General features: G+C 36.3%; 1 protein-coding gene across 2 annotated transcripts; it reads right to left on the bottom strand.

Annotated features, from left to right (window-relative positions):
* Positions 1 to 241: 241 nt before the first annotated feature.
* On the bottom strand, positions 242 to 13,206 carry si:ch211-202p1.5 (uncharacterized protein LOC103909337 homolog). 2 transcript variants are annotated; one of them, XM_017483980.3, is made up of 5 exons: positions 12,963 to 13,206; positions 12,288 to 12,424; positions 1,626 to 1,794; positions 667 to 780; positions 242 to 526 (listed from the first exon to the last, which is right to left on the bottom strand). In XM_017483980.3, exons 2-5 carry the CDS (start codon positions 12,313 to 12,315, stop codon positions 439 to 441), a joined length of 399 nt encoding a protein of 132 aa, XP_017339469.1. In that variant the 5' UTR covers positions 12,316 to 12,424; positions 12,963 to 13,206; the 3' UTR covers positions 242 to 438. The 2 variants fall into 2 exon arrangements, with proteins under 2 accessions (XP_017339469.1, XP_017339461.1); XM_017483972.3 differs by lacking the exons at positions 12,288 to 12,424; positions 12,963 to 13,206 and adding an exon at positions 6,023 to 8,102.
* Positions 13,207 to 19,374: the final 6,168 nt, after the last annotated feature.

Here is a 19,374-nt window from a genome sequence, read left to right on the forward strand (position 1 = left end):
TCCAAAGAACCTCTTCACTTCTACACACTGTGGCAATTTTAACAGACAGAGCACTCACTGGAACAGTAATATAACCGATGTGTTGTTTAGAAATATAGCTCAAGGGGAAGTGTGCTCACATTCATACGCCAGCATATTGGATGCAGTCTGGTGTTAAAGGGGTGTAAGAGGTGCTCAGAATTTATATATATATATATATATATATATATATATATATATATATATATATATATATATATATATATATATATATATATATATATCCTAAGATATTTTTCCTTACCTTTAAAAACAGTTTTCGATTTTATTTCAAAATATAAGTCATATTTACTCGCCTACAACCCCATAATAACAGGTGAACCCATCTGGTTGTGCAGTAGTGTTTGATCTGTAAAGAGTGCAAACACATATAGTCTTCTTTGCATTCCTCACACTTACTCAGGAAGTGTTTCTCCTCTGTTTCACTTTAGCTTTATATAGTTTTTGGAATATTCTTGGAGAGGACCTTAGGGTTGTATTTTCATCTCTGCAGAATAAATAAGATTTACATGTGATTCTTTATCTAGTAATATTAAGTAATAACTATAAAACATGTTAAAATATTAAAATATTTGTTTATATTTCAAAGGAAATATTATGTCAGATTTTGATCCATGTACTGATTACCTGTGGGAGCAGAACTGCATGCACTCTGTGTCTCTCTTGTTTGCACAAAAGCATCGTTCCAAATGTCTTCTTAAGCGCATTTGGAGGAATCCGAGACCATATGGAATCACTTGACTGAAAAGAATATGTGAAAAAATATATATAGAAACTCAGCAAAAAAAAAGAAACCTCCTCTCACATTCAACTGCTTTTATTTCCAGCAAATTACTTAACGTGTGTAAATATTTCTATTAGCATAAAAACAAAAACTGAACAAGTTTCACAGACATTTTACGAACAGAAATGGAATAATGAGTCCCTGAACAAAGCAGGGATGGGGGGGCATGAACAAAGCATGAACAAAGCATGAACAGTTTACAGGCGTAAACTGTTCATGTCTAAAGGATTGTTCCACAGGTGCATGTGCAATAATTGTTTATGGTTCATTGAATAAGCATGAAAAACATCGGTTCAAGATCTGCAAGTGCTAATTTGGAGTTTACAAAATAATCTTTAAAATACAGTCTCCTGAAAAATATTAGATACATTTACCTATATTCAAGATCATTTCACTTTCTAAGATTTTTTTTTGTCTTGTGTTAGAGTAAACAAACACCATTAATCACATCGGACATCAGTTTTGGGAATTTCAGCCAAACCATTATGCAAATGATCAAGATTGAATCTTTATGCGTGGTCATATCAACAGTAGTCAATACAATTTCGTGTCAGACCTAAAATATGTAAAAATTTAAATATAAAAAATCAAGCTTTTTCAGTCCGTAATAATCAGATATTAGCAGGTTGAAACTGAATGTTTTTTCATTTAAAATTCCTAAACTGCGTTTTTTTTCTCCCCAAGCAAAGGTAGGTTCTAGTGTCCAAGAAAATATCTTAATGTGACTGGTTAGTTATATCAGTTATTACACTGTGCGGTTGTGTCTAGGTTTACTCAGTGTTAATCAGTGTTAGTCATGTACCTGGGTGTGTTGACCCAAACAATTCCAATGTGGCAGAAGTACACACACTCCCTGTCCTTCAGGTTTTCACAGGAGCAGCGTTTCTCACGATCATGAGCCTTGTGGCTGAGCTGTGGGGATAAGCCTCGTTGTGTGTGAGACTCAGGGACTTGCAGGGATGCTGTGAAGGCTGTGGAATAGGAAGAGTTGAAAGACTCTTGGGTCAACAAATATCTGCTCAGAACCTTTCATGAACGTATACATTTGTTTTGTCTTTTCCTGATGAGGTTTGTTTGGCTGGACCACATTTTTGTGGACACAAAAATCTGATCTATTCAAATTAGACCTGAGCCACTTTCACAGGGTGATAGATCAGATACATGTCTGATTAGTGGCCATGTGACAGGAATCATCCAGTGTAGGCAGTATAGCGCAACAGCAATAAGGGACAGCAACAGCAGTCACTGTATTCAGTGGGAGGATGGGGAAATTCATGATTTAATTAAATTTAGGGAAATGAATCGATTGCTATGGCATCATGTTTGAAACAAAAGTGCAGCCAAAAACAAACAATACCAAAGAAATACTCTTCTATATAAATATTCAGTGAATTCTTTTACGCCAGGTCCAAAGTCCGACCCCAGGACCGAATGCGGCCCTCAAACAGATGGTAATTCGAATAGACAATCGGTGACCGGCTGGCCAACACGTTCCAGGTTTTCTCTTTCGCCTGACGGTGGCATCCGTTAACAAGGTTGGCTAAATTCCAAAAGGCTTCCCCCCCCCTTCAGATTACACATGCAAATTAATTTACTGAATGACTTTTTAGTGATGGCTACAGACAAAATGCACAAAGTTAACAGTGAGAAGGAACAATGTGAAAAGAGCTGGAAACACAATGTACATTGTCCTTAACCATTACATGATGAGCATACCTATTAATCTGTGCCCCCCCCATCTCTCTCTCTCTCTCTCTCTCTCTCTCTCTCTCTCTCTCTCTCTCTCTCTCTCTCTCTCTCTCTCTCTCTCTCTCTCTCTCTCTCTCTCTCTCTCTCTCTCTAGCTACACATGCTACTCCTGAGATAGCAGTGATCCATCCTGATGCCCTACTCCTGGTTGGAGTTCTCATCACTTGGAAATCACTCACTGCTACCGAGGATGTCCTCCAAGATGGACAGCCTGAAGATCAGTGTATAAGTTCAACAAGACTTCAAAGGCTGTATTCCTTCCATTTTTTTGTTTATTCTTGCATCACTGCTTGCTTGCTGTATTCCATCCATCCAAAGTCCAATTTCAATCCTTGTGTGTGTTACTTTTTACCATCCAGCACATTAAAAAGAAATGAAAAAGATATGATCAATCTAAAAAATTATTTAAACAATAAATCAGAATAAAACACCTAATGTAGCCCAAATTAACATTTTTCCCAGGTTCCCAATTTTTGTCTAACACCATCAGCAGAACAGCAGACATATAGAAAAAAAAGCACCGGTGTGAAAATATACTATAATCACTAGCTAACTGATGATTGGCTTGTAACTCATTATGTGCATTATATACTACTGTGCATTTTGCCTTTACTACTTATATCTGATTGCATTACAGACAAACACAAGCTGTTTAATGGCTTGATGTAACGTGTGGTGATGAGAAGCAGGATGCAAGTGTGTGAAATCAATGTGCAATTTATTAAGTCAATCCAATAATCATCACCATAATCCAGGCACTGGTCAGAGAACAGGCAGAAAATATTAAACTAGGATAATCCTTAATCTTTAAACTGGAAACACAAGCGAGGATCCAAATCAGGCAACACCAGACATACTTTTTTTTTTAAGACACAAGGCTCGGGTTTAATGAGAAGGATGCATGATAAGACTTCACAAGAGGCAATAAATAGACGATCTAATCAGGAACTACACACAAAGCATGTGAACAATAGGGAGATAAACCAATGTGCAAGTGCAGCTATTGGCACTTACAGCTGTGGCATGTGCTGAGAAGGGGAATTTTGTGCCAGTTGGAAAATTAGTCTCTTTGCAAAAAATGCAATCTGCAACATCTATTTTTAACCAAATCACTAAATATCACAGGAAAATCAAACCCACAATGCCCCAGGGCTTTATCTGAACCCGAACTGATTTAGGGGTTTCTATTCAATGGGAGAGAATACTTATGCAGTTACAACTTTTTAACATTTTTTTACATTTAAAAATCCTCATCCCAACACTTCAAAATGATGAGTTACTTCATGTAGCTTCTTTACATATAATCCCCATTAAGTTCCAGGTTATACCACTACAAGAGGATGAATACAAATGCAAGGCATATGTACAAGATGTAACTACATATTCTTCTTTTTCTTCTCTTTGATATTCAGAACTCAACCTGGAGCCTGAAACGGTGAATAAATATAATTTTTTTCATGGTTCATGTGTCCTAGCTTTGTCACATGCCTACTCGATCATCATGTTATTTTTGAATAACTAATAAGTCTACAGTGAAGAAGGCTGCTGTTTTTGAAAAACAGCACCAACTCATAGAGGCTTGGCAAGAGGTGTGGCCCAGATAAACCCAGGTAACAGCCACTGATGGTGGTGTAGAGATATATGATTTCTGTGGAGACTTTAGTTCCTAACTTGCTGCTATTATAGGCGTCACACACTTCAGTAGCTTCAACGAGATCATCAAGGTCTCTCAGACATTCACAATCCACCAAGTTTAGTCTTATTGCCTGAGTTTGGATCTGGTTCCAGACTCATATGCATTACTGCACTTACTACAGGCTGTCAGTCAATCTGTGTGTTACCATGGCAACACGCAACGCTCTCTCCAGCTCTGGCTTCTTTGGGATCTGTTTTAGTTGATGGAGCAAAAATATTTTAACATATTGTGTGTGAAATGTCAGTTACTTAATATTAATTTCTTGTTTATAGAACTAGTGTATAAAAGCAACATCACACACATTGCTGTGCTGAATATCAGCATGGTTGTGATTGCCTGCCATTACCTGTCATTACATCTCATTACCTGCCGCTGAATCATAGCTGTGCCAATATTCAGTAAAACAGCAGTAGAACATCTTGCTCATTTGATATTACATTTTAAATATAATTTTTAAATCTAAATCTGCCCAGGAACATAAACATCTACTCTTTCCTGATGACACTCTGATCAGAGCACAGTGTTCAAGGTTGCAGAGGTTGTGCACTGCTTAAAAATCAACTGTACAATTTTATTTTGCCAAGCAACAGTTTCTTGTAGCACATCTTTCATGCTGTTACTAAAAAACTATCCTGATCATGGTGGAGGGAGTATCAAATTAAAAACCAGGTCTTTAGATATGTTACCTCCTTTGTTATTTTATATGTTACCTACCTGCTTTTTTGACAAAGGGTAAGGGTTAGAAAAGAAGAAATGTCACATTCACAGCAAAATTACATTTACAGCCATAACATTGAAACCACCTGCCTAATATTGTGTAGGTCCCCCTTCTGCTGCCAAAACAGCTCTGAGCTGTCAAGGCATGGACTCCAAAAGACCTCTGAAGGTGTGCTGTGGTATCTGGCACTAAGATATTAGTAGGAGATCCTTTAAGTCTTGTAAGTTGCGAGATGGGGCCTTCATAGATTGGACTTGTTTGTCCAGCACATCCCACAGTAAGCTGTGATGCACTGTGTGTTCTGACACCATTCTGTCATAGCCAGCGTTAACTTTTTTTAGCAGTTTGTGCTACAGTAGCTCTTCTGTGGGATCAGACCAGACAGGCTAGCCTTCACTCTCACAAGTATCAATGAGCCTTGGGAGCCCATGACCCTGTCGCCGGTTCACCGATTGTCCTTCCTTGGACCACTTTTGATAGGTTCTAACCACTGCATACCGGGAACACCCCACAAGACCTGCTATTTTGGAGATGCTCTGACCCAGTCATCTAGCCATCACAATTGGGCCCTTGTGAAAGTCACTCAGATCCTTACACTTTTAAAAAATTTTCCTGCTTCCAACACATCAACGTTGGGAACTGACTGTTCACTTGCTGCACAATATATTCCACCCCCTGACAGGTGCCAGTATAATGAGATAATCAATATTACTCACTTCACCTGTCAGTGGGTTTTAATGTTAATGTCGATGTATATTTAATATTTAATATTTTTCATAGACTCAGTTCACAGTAGCAATTCTACAAATCAGCGATTCGAGAAGTTTTAAGTTGAATAAAACCATTAAAATGCATATAGTTTTATCTTTGCCTTTTTAATATTGAAATTCTGTATAACCTATTTTAATTGTTGCTTCTGATATTCCAGTAATCTAGCAATGTACATTTTGCATGTACTGACATGTAAATGAATCATACAATTTCACAACATTTGAACAACAACCATGAAAAAAAAATGCATAGGGAAGTTGTTTACCTTTTTGCTCCATTACCAGAATGGTACTGAGGAAGAAGATGGAGGAAAAATCCATACAGACTGTATTTAAAAAATCCCACAAAGCTGAAAACCTAATAGCTTCAGATGTTCATCCAGAGGATCGGGTATGCTGGATGTTTGTGATGGTAGAACAAGCTCTTGAGTCTCCCTTTCCATCTGTACTCTAAACACCTCCAGATGACTACGCACACCTCCCCGTTTCTTCTCGCTGTCTATCACATGATTCCCTCGCTACAGGAGTTTGTTGATGTGGTTTGGTACACACATACGTGTATTCAAGAAGAATTATAGTAATTAGTGTGTCATTTCATACAAGAGCGAGAGTTATAGATCTGTAGCTATTCCTGGAGAATAAAAATGAGCAAAACTATTTTTTGAAGTCTTTTCAAAAACTATTTAAAGGACGCTGTCTGGGACCATTTCCCAAACCAAGGGAAGACCATTGCGGTAAACCTCGCTCTTAATTAAAAACATTAAAAAGCCAATTGAAACACCTCAATTAAAGCATCTGCATGCCAGACTTTTTTAATTGCTAGGGGTTCCTCAGATTAGTTAAAATTTTGCTTCAATTAAAATGGAATGTGGCCAGAAGGGAATTTCTCCCAGATGACCATTTTCGATGTGGTTCCCCCATCTTTGAGCGTACACATAACTAGTGGTTGTAATTTAGCTTAAAATGTACTGCATTCAGGCAAATATATTAAGAATTGCATGAAAATAAGAAGCAAAAGGAGTGGTCATCAGTGGGGCCTGTCATAAATAAGAATGAGACAGGCATGACGTATTTTGTGATGCCCATGCACGTTTTTCCCTTATCAGATACATTAGATTTTTTTGAATTCTCATTAGTCTAGATAAGGCTAAGATTTACCTTCAGGGAAGATAATTAAAGACCTGGCTGCACATAAAACAACATATTTGGTTACAGAGCCTTTAGCTATGGCAATTAGGTTTGTGAGGTAAGGCTCAAGTGGAAGAGGAAGGGGAAAAAAACTTCAGAGGGACTCCAGCCCCACCTCCTGTGTCTGTTTTTGTCTGCGGGAAAGGTTTAATGAACAGTTTTTGGTAAAATTGCTCACTTGTTTTCCGGCTCCTGAGCTGAGAGTAGAAACCATAGGAACACTTTGTTGCATGTAAAAATAAACAAACAAACAAACAAATAAATAAATAAATAAATAAATAAATACATGTGGTCTTCAGGGCAAAATGAACGCATGCTATTTTTGTACTGTGTTTACATTTTTTAGTGCTTGCAGACAGTATGCAGCTAATCATAAGTAGTAAATTCATAAAGGTACAATAATAATATAAGCCATTGCAAAAATAATATAAGGATATAATATTTACTTTATATCTGTCATAAAATTAAATTGAACAGTTCCGTCAAACAAGTCAATTTAAAGGCACACAGAGAAGGTATTTAGTACTTAATATATATAATAGTATACTATTGTAAATACTAAATTCCTATCTAGTACAATCTATTGCTGCAAATCTGAGTGCAGTCAAAAATGTCAAAACTCATTGATCATATATATAACCTAGATTACATGATCATGTCAGATCATTAAAGCTCACTAAATGATTATACCAGATCACTAAAATGACCAGCAGATCATTAAAGATCACTAAAATGGTAATGCCAGATCACTAAAATGGTCATACCAGATCACTAAATGGTCATACCAGATCCCTAAAATGACCATCAGATCACTAAATATCACTTAAATGGCTTCATGCCAGATCACTAATGATCACTAAAATGGTCATGCCAGATCACTAAAGATCACTAAAATGGTAGTGCGAGACCACTAAAATGGTAATGTCAGCTCATAAAGATCACTAATATAGTCACGTCAGATCACTAAATGTCATCAAAATGGTCATGCCAGACCACTAAAGATCACTAAATGTCATCAAAATGGTCATGCCAGACCACTAAAGATCACTAAAATGGTCATGTCAGCTCATCAAAGATCAATAAAGATCGCCAAAATAGTCATGGCAGATCACTAAAGATCAGTAAAATGGCCATGTCAGATCATGCCATGACCACACTTCCAGGGAATATTTATATATATATATATATATATATATATATATATATATATATATATATATATATATATATATATATATATATATATATATATAACTAAATTAATAATTTAGTGTAAGTGTCTGGGCATTTTGGCATCATTCCTAAACACTGCAAAATTGATATCTTAGCAGTTGAAAATATCTCGAATATGAGTAAAGGTATCTAATATCTAATATAATATTCATATATTTGCTTTACTGTAATCTAACTCACTCAACTGGTGACAAACAAAATTACTTTGTTAGAACAGATCTGAAAGATTCATATTGATGCATTCCAATTGTTTTGACACTTCTGTACATTCCTTTACATTTGTTGCGTTATTGTTGGCCAAAAAAACCCAACAGAACATTGTTTCCTGCTCTCTTAAGGTAGTGTAAAATTGGTGACTATTTAAGCAAAGAAATATTCAACATGAATTACTGAGAAGTGTTTGGTGGCGGTAGCCGGATGGGCTGCAATACATTACACCTGGATGAATGAGTAATGTTCCCTGTGTTCCCCAGGAAGTTACTGAAGCTGAATGAAAGAATTTAACAAAACATGAATACATCATTAATTTGAAGAAGTTTATAAGCCACAATAAAGATTTTAAGGATTGCAGTTTACATTCCCAAAGTAAATAATTGTAACATTGTTCAATTGTGTAAAACTGTGTGTAAATTACATATGCATACTGACAGCATAAATTATGTATTCAAAGCAATAACTCAAAATTCTATTTTAAAAATAATTCAACACAAATGTTAGTAACATGTGTGTTGGACATTCTCACTGTGGTTGCTGGGACTACGATTGCTATTATGGCCCTGGGACTGCAATTACCACATGCAGTTTTGCATTTGGGTCTCCTTTGAACAGTGGACTAGTTCAACAAATAAACTTCATATAAAAACCATAATGAACTTTCCTTTGCTTTGACACTATCCATTGTTACCCTTTCTAAATTTTGCCTATTACCTGAAGACACTTAACATAGAAACAGATACTCACATATTCAATTGGAGAAAGAAAAATAAGACACCAGCCGTGAGTGAGAAGAAGCAAGGGTCCAGGTTTATTCGTACCGTTCCACCACACGAGATCCCCACAGTTTGAGACGTCCCAAAATGCGATCTAAAAAAAAAACAGAGCTGAAGCTCTTCTATTTATACAGTTTTCTTAGGGTCAGGATGACCCAGACATCAATATGTTTTAGAAAGAGCCTTCCCACAATACCATTATGTTTTAGAAAGAGCCTTCCCCGAACACCATTAGGTTTTCGAAAGGGCCTTCCCATAATACCAAGGGTACAAGACTCAACATTTCAGAGAGATCTTGGTCTCACGGGGTCCGCTGTTCCCATCGACGGTTATCTTGCGGCCCTAGCCATTCCCATCGACGGTTATCTCGCAGCCCTAGCCATTCCCATCGACGGTTATCTCACAGGTGCAACTTGGCTCAACTACCCTTATAAATGGCCTGTCTTGGTTCTCCCTTAAAAATTAAGGCCTTCGTCTGAGTTACTCCTGACTTTTTCTCGTGAGAAAAGAATCCTCCACACCTTCAAGTGCATTATGAGTAAGTTTCTTTCACATTTTTCTGTACTTCTGTTTTATAATGCTTTTTCTTTTCATATTTGCTCTACATTTCTGTTTTATATCTGGTTATACTGCTTGCAAGTATTTTACCCCCTTTTCTGTACTCCATACTTCACAATATCATTATAATATCCTTATAATCTTTATATTATCCTTATAATATCCTAATACTCCTTTTATTATTCTTATAATGTTCTGTTTTCCTTCTGTATGTGTGTGCGTGGCGGCATAGGCCTCAGTGTGTGTGTGTCTCTTAGTTGACCGTCTACCTACGCTCTGAGGCCTGCCGCACTAATCAAATACATGCATGGTTTGCGCCTTTCTTATCTGTGTGTGTTGTGTCTTAGGTGAACGTCAGCCCAGTGAATTTTCAATAAAATTACATACTACTCATACTAGGTCTCCCTCGTGTTTATTTCATGTATATTTTATATACAACATGAGGATAGGTTCCCTTCTGAGTCTGGTTCCTCTCAAGGTTTTTTCCTCTTAACATCTTAGGGAGTTTTTCCTTGCCACCATCGCCACCGGCTTGCTCAATTGGGATTAATCCACACACTAAAATCAGTATCCTGTGTTTATATATTTCTGTAAAGCTGCTTTGAGACAATGACCGTTGTAAAAAGTGCTATACAAATGAAAATTAATTTGAATTGAATTGAATTAACACATACTGCATTTCCCTAACTTATGTAAAGGGCAGGTTAAAAAAAAGTCAACATTTTGATGAATTAGCGTGTGAATTAGTTTCATGTTCTCATGATAAAAGTAGCTTTTATTACTTATATATATAGTTTTATTTATACATTGATGAACTTGATAGGACGCTAAACTTTAATGATTGGATATTGAGCTCATGTGATTGATATAGCATAGTCATTAGCTGGATTTAAAAAAATTCTTTAAAAACTTCTGAGATTTGTAATGAGTTATTTTTGAAGAACAAAAATAAGTAATATAAATAGTAAGTAAATAGTACGTTTTTAACAATAGTACATTTTTAAATTACTTCATTAATAATACAATTTATTTATTTATTTATTTTTGCAATGTAGTCCATCTCATACACTAACTCAGCCTCTTTCTCCACCAGAGAACTGACATTTGACCAGGTTACCCAACCAGGTTACAGGGTTCTACCTGGAGCTCACCTGCAGACACCATCTCCAGGGACAAAAATCATGCCAAACACTTCCTTTATAGCTTTGCAGGACTGAGTGGCAGATGTTCCAGTTATGAGGTGCCACCTAGTCGAGTAACCTTTTCTTCTTTTTTTAAAAAAAATAAAATAATACAGTATTATACAGTATAAATACAATATACAGTATAAAGTGCAGATACGTGACAGTATAAGAAGAGAGCAAAAAATACAATAAATACACAGCACATTAAATCCACAGAGCAGTGCACCTTAACTGGACAGGACAATAGCATAGTGATGTGTAAAACCTAGTGCAAACAATTATCTGTAAACTATGGTGGGTGTTGGGAGGGATTGACTAGTCCAGCAATGTGTTGAGTTCTCTCAGTGCCTCAGAGAAAAAGCTTTTGTGGAGCCTGGTGGTGATAGCAGGAATGCACAAGCACCTTTTTCTGTTCTCCTTTGAAGACCTAAAAACCGCATACTCCTGCACCAACTAAAGACTCTACTTTTTTTTTTAAGGAAGCTCTTTTCCAGGATCCTTTCATATTAAAACTACTGGTTTCTCGTGATAGAGTTTTAATATTCAACAACTCCTAGCGAAAAGTCTTCAGCGGGGGTCCAGGCTGTATGTTGTTGATGACCAATCCATAACATTTTGCTTTGCCTGGCCATGGTGGGACAAACAGTAGCGCTATAGTGATATGGCCAGAGCAAGGCTTAATGCTGAATAATCTCAATGTGCAAATGTTATAGTTTTAAAAATATTTCAGTCGATACTCATTTAAATATTTGGATTAAAACGAACTCATGTTTGTAGGTTTTAAGTAATATTGCATTATTGAATCATATTTCTCTTTGATTTTGTATACATTTTCTATTTATATTGCTTATATACAACAGTTTACAAAGTGAAGAAATTGAGAAATGCACTCTATGTGCACAAAGAACATAAAGGAGTGTGAAATGTTCTGCATGGTCCATGAGTGGTCTAACTTCTCCAAGCTGACATAGTTAAACTTTATTGAGAATTTTTTATTTTCAAAATGCCAATTATTTGGAAGTTGCCTGTGGTTTCAATCGCTTAGTTTAAGTAAATAAAAATAAAATAAAATAAACTAGGTGTCTATGATGCATTATATAAAAATAAAAATGAAGCTTATATCCCCAAACCTCCCCCAAATCCCCCAAGTCACTACTTATCCACTGTCACTGTATGGAACAGCTGGTTTGAAAGTGTCTGTTTAATACTGTCTTTTGTGTAAGAAGTACTTAAAACAATGACACCAAAATCATCTCAGTCAGCATCCCCATGCCAGAGTCTTCAGACAGTGTAATAAGTAATAATCAGCTTTGATTTTCCTGTACATGTGCATCCAATCTGTGTCCTTGTATCTAAGACAGAGGATGTGGTCAGCTTACCAGAGAAGGCCTCTGTGTGAGACCGCATAGTGTGGTCTCAGAACATTTTAAAGTGTCATTGAAGAGGAATCACTGGCTGATAGAGACGCAGCATGCTCAAGCAGTCCACCAACTTTATGGCTTCAGATACTGAAGGCCTGGAAATGTTAAAAAACAAAAAACAAACAAAACATGCAGGATAAAGCATAGATATAGACATATAAACATGAATCTAAGACTAAATAAAGAATAAGAGATTAGAATAAAATGTACAAATGCAGCAGTGCCCTATGATGACTAAAACAGAAAAATATACAGAATTGGCAGCTGTTGCTTGTATTACTCACCATAAGTAATCGTATAATTTAATAGAATTTATAAAATGTTGAATATATAAAACATAAAGAAAAGAAACCAACCCAAAACCATTTTAAGACAAATGAGACTATGTTTTCAATTAAGAAGAAATGCCGGTGTATAATTAAAGCTCCAGGGCCCATCGTGTTGTTAAATGCAAAACTATGCTATGTACACAGCTACTATGTTTACATAGGTACTCATGCGTTATATATTTGAAAAGCTAAGATTTGATTGAAACAAACCATTTCAAGATACAATCACAACAGCAGCTACAATCAACGTCTCTGTCAGACCACCGACATACAAACAAACAATTATGAAACAGAGGAAACTTACCTATGGAGCCTCATAGTAGTCCACTGATCCATAACATACCGACAACAATAGTCTCGTTACACTAGCAAAGGTCCAGATGATCCAATCAAATAAAAACATTTAGTCCAAAACACATTACATCAGTAAATACCCACGGACTGTTGCTGTGTCATTTAAAAGTACCAGCAGATGTGCTAATCTTTCATGTATTATCCATTATAAATTCAGTTCACTTGTGAATATTCCTTATCGATTGACTTCAAAATGGCCGCTGCATTCTGATCTTTCAATTGACACCTCATTTGAACCAATAGGATCTTCCTTGTCCTGTCCATAGCCTTCAATAGCCAATGAGAGTCCGTGCTGAAGTCAATGAGAGTCCAACCCCCTTTCCTTCATGAAAATCTCAAGCTTATTGCAACCGATTGTGTGGATGACTGGTGCATCGTATAGCCAATGAAAGTCTCAAAAATATGATATGCTGCTTTAGAGGTGAGTCTCAACATTTCAATTTAAAATTCAAAACAAGTGGCTTTTTAAAAAGTGGTTCGTTTTCCTGTATGTAAAAGCACACAAAAGGTGAAAAGTGTAGTTTTGACTGACTTATGGAAGGTGAATTATGGTGAAACTGATGAGGAAAACATAATAAAATATATTATAAAAACTTTACATGATATATATATATATATATATATATATATATATATATATATATATATATATATATATATATATAAAAACTGTATACTCAGACATAAATTAGCTTTAGTTTACATTATGAATATACATTTTGTAGATATGTGATGTGATAACTCTTAGTGTCACCTTTCATTAGTGTCCAAAATTATGATAAAATCAAGAGTAGTAGCCTTCTTATCTTAGGTATGTGTCCATGGTTACCAAGGGTCCTCTGGAGTCTCCAAAAGGTGATTGGATGGAAATACCCTTAGAAAAACTTGTGTAGAATCTATTTATTATTATTATTATTATTATCAAATTCGAACTTGGACTTGGTAAGGCTTCATGCTGTGGTCCAACTGTGCTTTTGCATCTGTATGCAATAAATAAATAAATAAATAAATAAATAAATAAATAAATCAGGCAAAAACCAAAACAACAACAACAACAAAAGCCTTCTATTTCAGCGTGTTTAAACTTCTATCTCTCAATACCAGTAGCACTTACAGTGATTCTGACTTCTGGGTAAAAAACTTCAGAGTTTCACCTTTCAAAAGAAACCTGCATGCATGCACTCCAAATGGTTTAAGAAAAGCTTTAATTTTGGGTATGCCTTGGATAAGCATTTTAGGCTAATTTTGCAGGAGTGTTAAGAGGATAAAAGGAGGACGAGCTGGTCAGCGAGAGAAGTGTCAGCTCGATGGTTTCCGATACTGGGATGTCACTGACAGCAGATGTTGCACTCAACTAAGTGACAAATGGATGGTTTGGATGGTGGTTTTCACAGTGGAATATACTAACTTAAAAGATATGTTCAGAAATGTTATGCTCGAGTCAGAGTGAGCAATACTATATGCATGTATACTCCAGGGCTAGGTGAAATGTGGAGAAGCAGGATATAAAAAGCTGGAGCTCCTCAACTGTGCAGTTAGCAATGCCAAAGATGGCATCGATGTACTGAAGATATTGTGATGGTTCATGTCCTGTAAATTGTTCAAAGAACTTTTGCTCAACAACGACGAGGTTTGCACAGAAGCATCCCATTTTAACACCTCGTTCCTGTGAGTAAAACTTGTAATTAAAGCTGAAGCAGTTAAGTGTCAGCATAAGCTCTGACAGTCTGAAGAGCTTTTCAGTGTGCGGGTCCATTTTCATTATTGACACTTACTGTGTACAGGCTTTTGATGTCCATAGAAAAAGTAAAGGATTGTCGTGCATGAACTGTTCTTTTGAAGGATTGGCATTGATGAAATTATCTGGTGCTTGAAATTCTCCTGTTCACAGAGTCCAGGATGATTTGATGAAATTATAATTTAAGAAGTCAACAGCAGTTATTGAAACCCTAAATCTAGCCCTTTTGGCACCAACAACCATGGCCGATTGGATAATTTCCTGAATGAACAGGTGTTCCAAATAATGGGGTGGGTTTTGGCTTTGGATAATCAGGAGTCAGCAAAAAAGATTGCGATAAACTAATATTTACCCATAATTATGTCTTTTAAATGTACTACATACATTTTGGCCATTGTTTTCCATATTTTCATTCTTCTGCTAGCTATTTCATGCAATAGGAAGGGAGGATCTCAGTGTAAAAAAAAAAAAAAATCATGCTCTAATTGTTAAAGTTTTCCTGGACATAATATTTATTAGAATTAAAATTAATGTAGGCCTATATATAATAATACATTGAACACTGCTTTAAAAAAAATAAATAAATAAATAATGCTTTCAGATTCCTGATATCCACATGACAGTATACACACCTCCTCCAGTTTCTTCTCTTCCTGTACTGGCTAGACTGCATTTTACTGCCACATAGTGGTCATAAAAGGATTTCACCTTATATGATTTGGAAATAAATTTCAAGTCATCAAACCATTAAAAAATGAATGGAATATGGAGATTTCTTCAGAGTGCACACTTCTTATTTCTTGCAGGAAAACCACACAACAAATAGATCTAGCAGAATAATTACTTCAATTAATTAAGTGTATACCCCATCATGGTTGAATTCTTGTAACTGATTGGTCAAGAGATGTGTGTTCTTAGACAGTAGTTACAGCTGTAACATGAAGAACGGGTTTATGGGATCACGATTAAATTAATGCATTCGTTATTGTTTGTATAGTAACAGATAATTCTCTGGGACTTGAACAGCAGACGCTCCACATCATCCATCTATCCATCCATTTTCTATTCCGCTTATCCTACTGGGCCGTGGGGAACCTGGAGCCTATCCAAGGGAGCATGGGGCACAAGGCGGGGTACACCCTGCTCAGGGTGCCAATCCATGCACATTCATACAATTTGAACATGCCAGTCAGCCTACCATGCATGTCTTTGGACAGGGTCAGGAAACCGGAGTAAAACCAGTTTACCCGGAGGAAACCCCCGCAGCACAGGGAGAACATGCAAACCCTGCACAAACGTGGCAGGAATCGAACCCCCAACACTGGAGTCAACCCACCATGTGGAGTAGTGTGTCAGTGCTGTTTTCCAGACATGGTGCTTTGTAAAGTCTTTCGGACAGAGGAGTTTATGCTTTCTGGTGTCTCTGTAAAATGACAAGCTACATATATATATATATATATATATATATATATATATATATATATATATATATATATATATATATATATATATATTTCATATATATATATATATGAAATGTGCAGCATGTCATTCACAAATAAATTAAATACTTCAGTCATGACCTTAGCTTGTAGTATTACTGTTATTTGGTGAGAAGGTTTATGTATCATGCAGTCAGGAGGAGAAATGGACCGAAAGGCCTGCAGCCTTCATTTGGCATAAGTTGGAAAAAATAATATTGAAACGGCCAATAGTGCACTGCTGCTCAATATTTTCACACTATCCAGAATTCACAGCAGATCTGTAGTGTAGTGACTGCCATTCTAGCGCATGCAAACACATCTCACAGTTCTTAACACCAATGAACAGCAGCCTTTTTCCCATCTGCAGGGCCGTTACTGTAAACTGCCAGATACCTCCACTCAAATTTCTACCATGGCTTGAGTCTTTATTGATCATGTTACAACATTACAACACAGTGAAATTCCTTTCTTCACAAGTTGGAGTCAGAGTGCCTGTCATGATACAGTGCCCCTGGAGCAGAGAGGGTTAAGGGCCTTGCTCAAGGGCCCAACAGTGGCAGCTTGGCAGTGCTGAGGCTTGAACCCCTGATCTTCCAATCAGTAACCCAGAGCCTTAACCGCCAAGCCACCACTGCCCAATGTAGGCTGTGTGCTGCACTTGATGTAAGTCACACCCCTGTCTAAAATTGATTCAGATGTTGTGTGTTGTGCTACAGTGTAATAACAACAAATAAATTTCAGTGGAATGAAGAAGTATACAGTACAAAATAAAATCTCAACTGTTTTCCTGAGATGTACAGTTAAATTGGTAGGTGTGATGCATTTCAGGTGGATGTCAGAAATCAGTAGGAATGGTATAGGCACAATCAACCACTAAATAATCTTTCCTTATTAATAACATTGCCTTGACCAATCTTTATGACAGGTCCACTGTAATACTGAGGAAAAAAGTACAATTTAGTACAAGTACAAGTAGACCAGGATTTATCATATACAGATGCATCTGAAAAAATTTAATATTGTGTATTTTATATCTGTAATTAAATTTATTTCTGTAATTTAATTTAAAAACTGAAACTTTCATATATTCTGGATTCATTACACATAAAGTGAAATATTTCAAGCCATTTTTTTTGTTGTTGTTTTAATCTTGATGATTACAGCTTACAGCTCATGGAAATCAAAAATCCAGTATCTCAAAATATTAGAATGAAAAATTTATAATACAGAAATGTCGACCATTTGAAAAGTATGTTAACTTATGCACTCAATGCTTGGTCAGGACTCCGTTTGCACAAATTACTCCATCAGTGTGGCGTGGCATGGAGGCAATCAGCCTCTGGCACTGCTGATGTGTTCTGGAAGCCCAGGTTGCTTCGATAGCAGCCTTCAGCTCATCTGTATTGTTGGGTCTGTTGTTTTTGATAGAGTCTCTATAGGGTTCAGGTCAGGCGAGTCGGCTGACCAATCAAGCACAGTAATACCATGGTCAGCAAACCAGTTACTAGTAGTTTTGTCACTGTGGGCAGGTTCCAAGTCCTGCTGGAAAAGGCAATCAGCATCTCCATAAAGCTTGTTAGCAGATAGAAGCATGAAGTTCTCTAAATGGTCTGCATTTATATAGCGCTTGTATCCAAAGCATCTAAAATCTCCTGGTAGATGACTGTATTGACTCTCGACTTGAGAAAACACAGTGGACCAACACCAGCAGATGACATGGCCCCCCCAAATCATCACTGACTGTGGAAACTTCACTCTGGAATTCAAGCAACTTGGATTCTGTGCCTCTCCACTCTTCCTCCAGACTCTGGGACTTTGATTTCCAAATTAAATTACTTTCATCTTCCCCATGATTTTGGTTGTGTGTACTAAACCAGACTGAGAGACTAAAGGCTCAGGAAACCTTTGCAGTTAATTAGCTGATCAGAGTTCTTCTCAGGTTGTCATTTCTGTATTATAAATTCTTTATTCTAATATTTTGAGATACTGAATTTTTTTTTATTTCCCTGAGCTGTAAGCTGTAATCAAGATTAAAACAAAGGCTTGAAATATTTCACTTCATGTGTAATGAATCTAGAATATATGAAAGTTCCACTTTTTGAATGAAATTACAGAAAAAAAATTAACTTTGACACAATGTAATGTTTTTAGATGCACCTGTATATGATAAATCCTGATATACTTTACTTCTGCAGTAAACTTCAGCAGCTACTCATCTCCATATCTCTGTGATTATAGTGTAGGTCTCGAGTAGGCGAGTATCTTTTTAACAGAAACAGGAAAAATGCGTCATTCTGATTGGTCCAGAGGGAAAATCCGAGCTTAAAACTCATGAGCTAGAGTTTAATATCTTAGTATCTTGTTCAGTTGTTTTTATTTTATTGTTTATTAAACTATTTTCCCTCATCCAATATAATAAATATTAATTCTGTTCATTCCCTTATGTATAATAATATGATGGTGTGGGGAAGGGCCCTCAAATGTTCAGAAATGGCCCTACATTTGTTATTTATTTTAAAATCGATAAGCTAGTGATATCGCCCATGATACTGAAGCTCTAAGTCATGTGTCAAATGGTGTTGACTTTATTGTTACAATTACAAAAACAAGCATTGGAGTCCACAGATCTGTTAGCTGGAACCCCAAACCCTGCTGCATGAGCCACAAGGAGCTTCCTTTCACACATCATTCCACGTGGTGATGAAACAGGTCGAGTAATGAGCATTTTGAGATATATTTGCGCCATTGCTTCAGAAATCTTCGTTTTTTTTTCATGTGTTCATCACTATTATAAACATAATTCAGGGATACACCACAAAGGATATCCGTCCCGTCCGATCAGGCTGTTCTGTTCTCACACACTCCTTTTACTGCCACCTAGTGGCCATGTAAGGCACATTTTAACAAATAAATAAATATGTCTATGATATATATATAATAATAAATATATATATAAAATAATAAAATGAGCATATGCGTCAATACATTTCAGTATTTTTTTTTAAACATAATAATGAACTCATTATTATACATCATATATATTTAAAGGCATTATGAAATAAAACCTGTTTATTAAAAATATAAATAAACTGAAATGTGAAAATGAATATGATGAAACATTTAATTACTTCATTTTTACT

The sequence above is a fragment of the Ictalurus punctatus genome, chromosome 2 (assembly GCF_001660625.3).
Source record: "Ictalurus punctatus breed USDA103 chromosome 2, Coco_2.0, whole genome shotgun sequence".
In the NCBI taxonomy this organism is placed as follows: domain Eukaryota; kingdom Metazoa; phylum Chordata; class Actinopteri; order Siluriformes; family Ictaluridae; genus Ictalurus; species Ictalurus punctatus.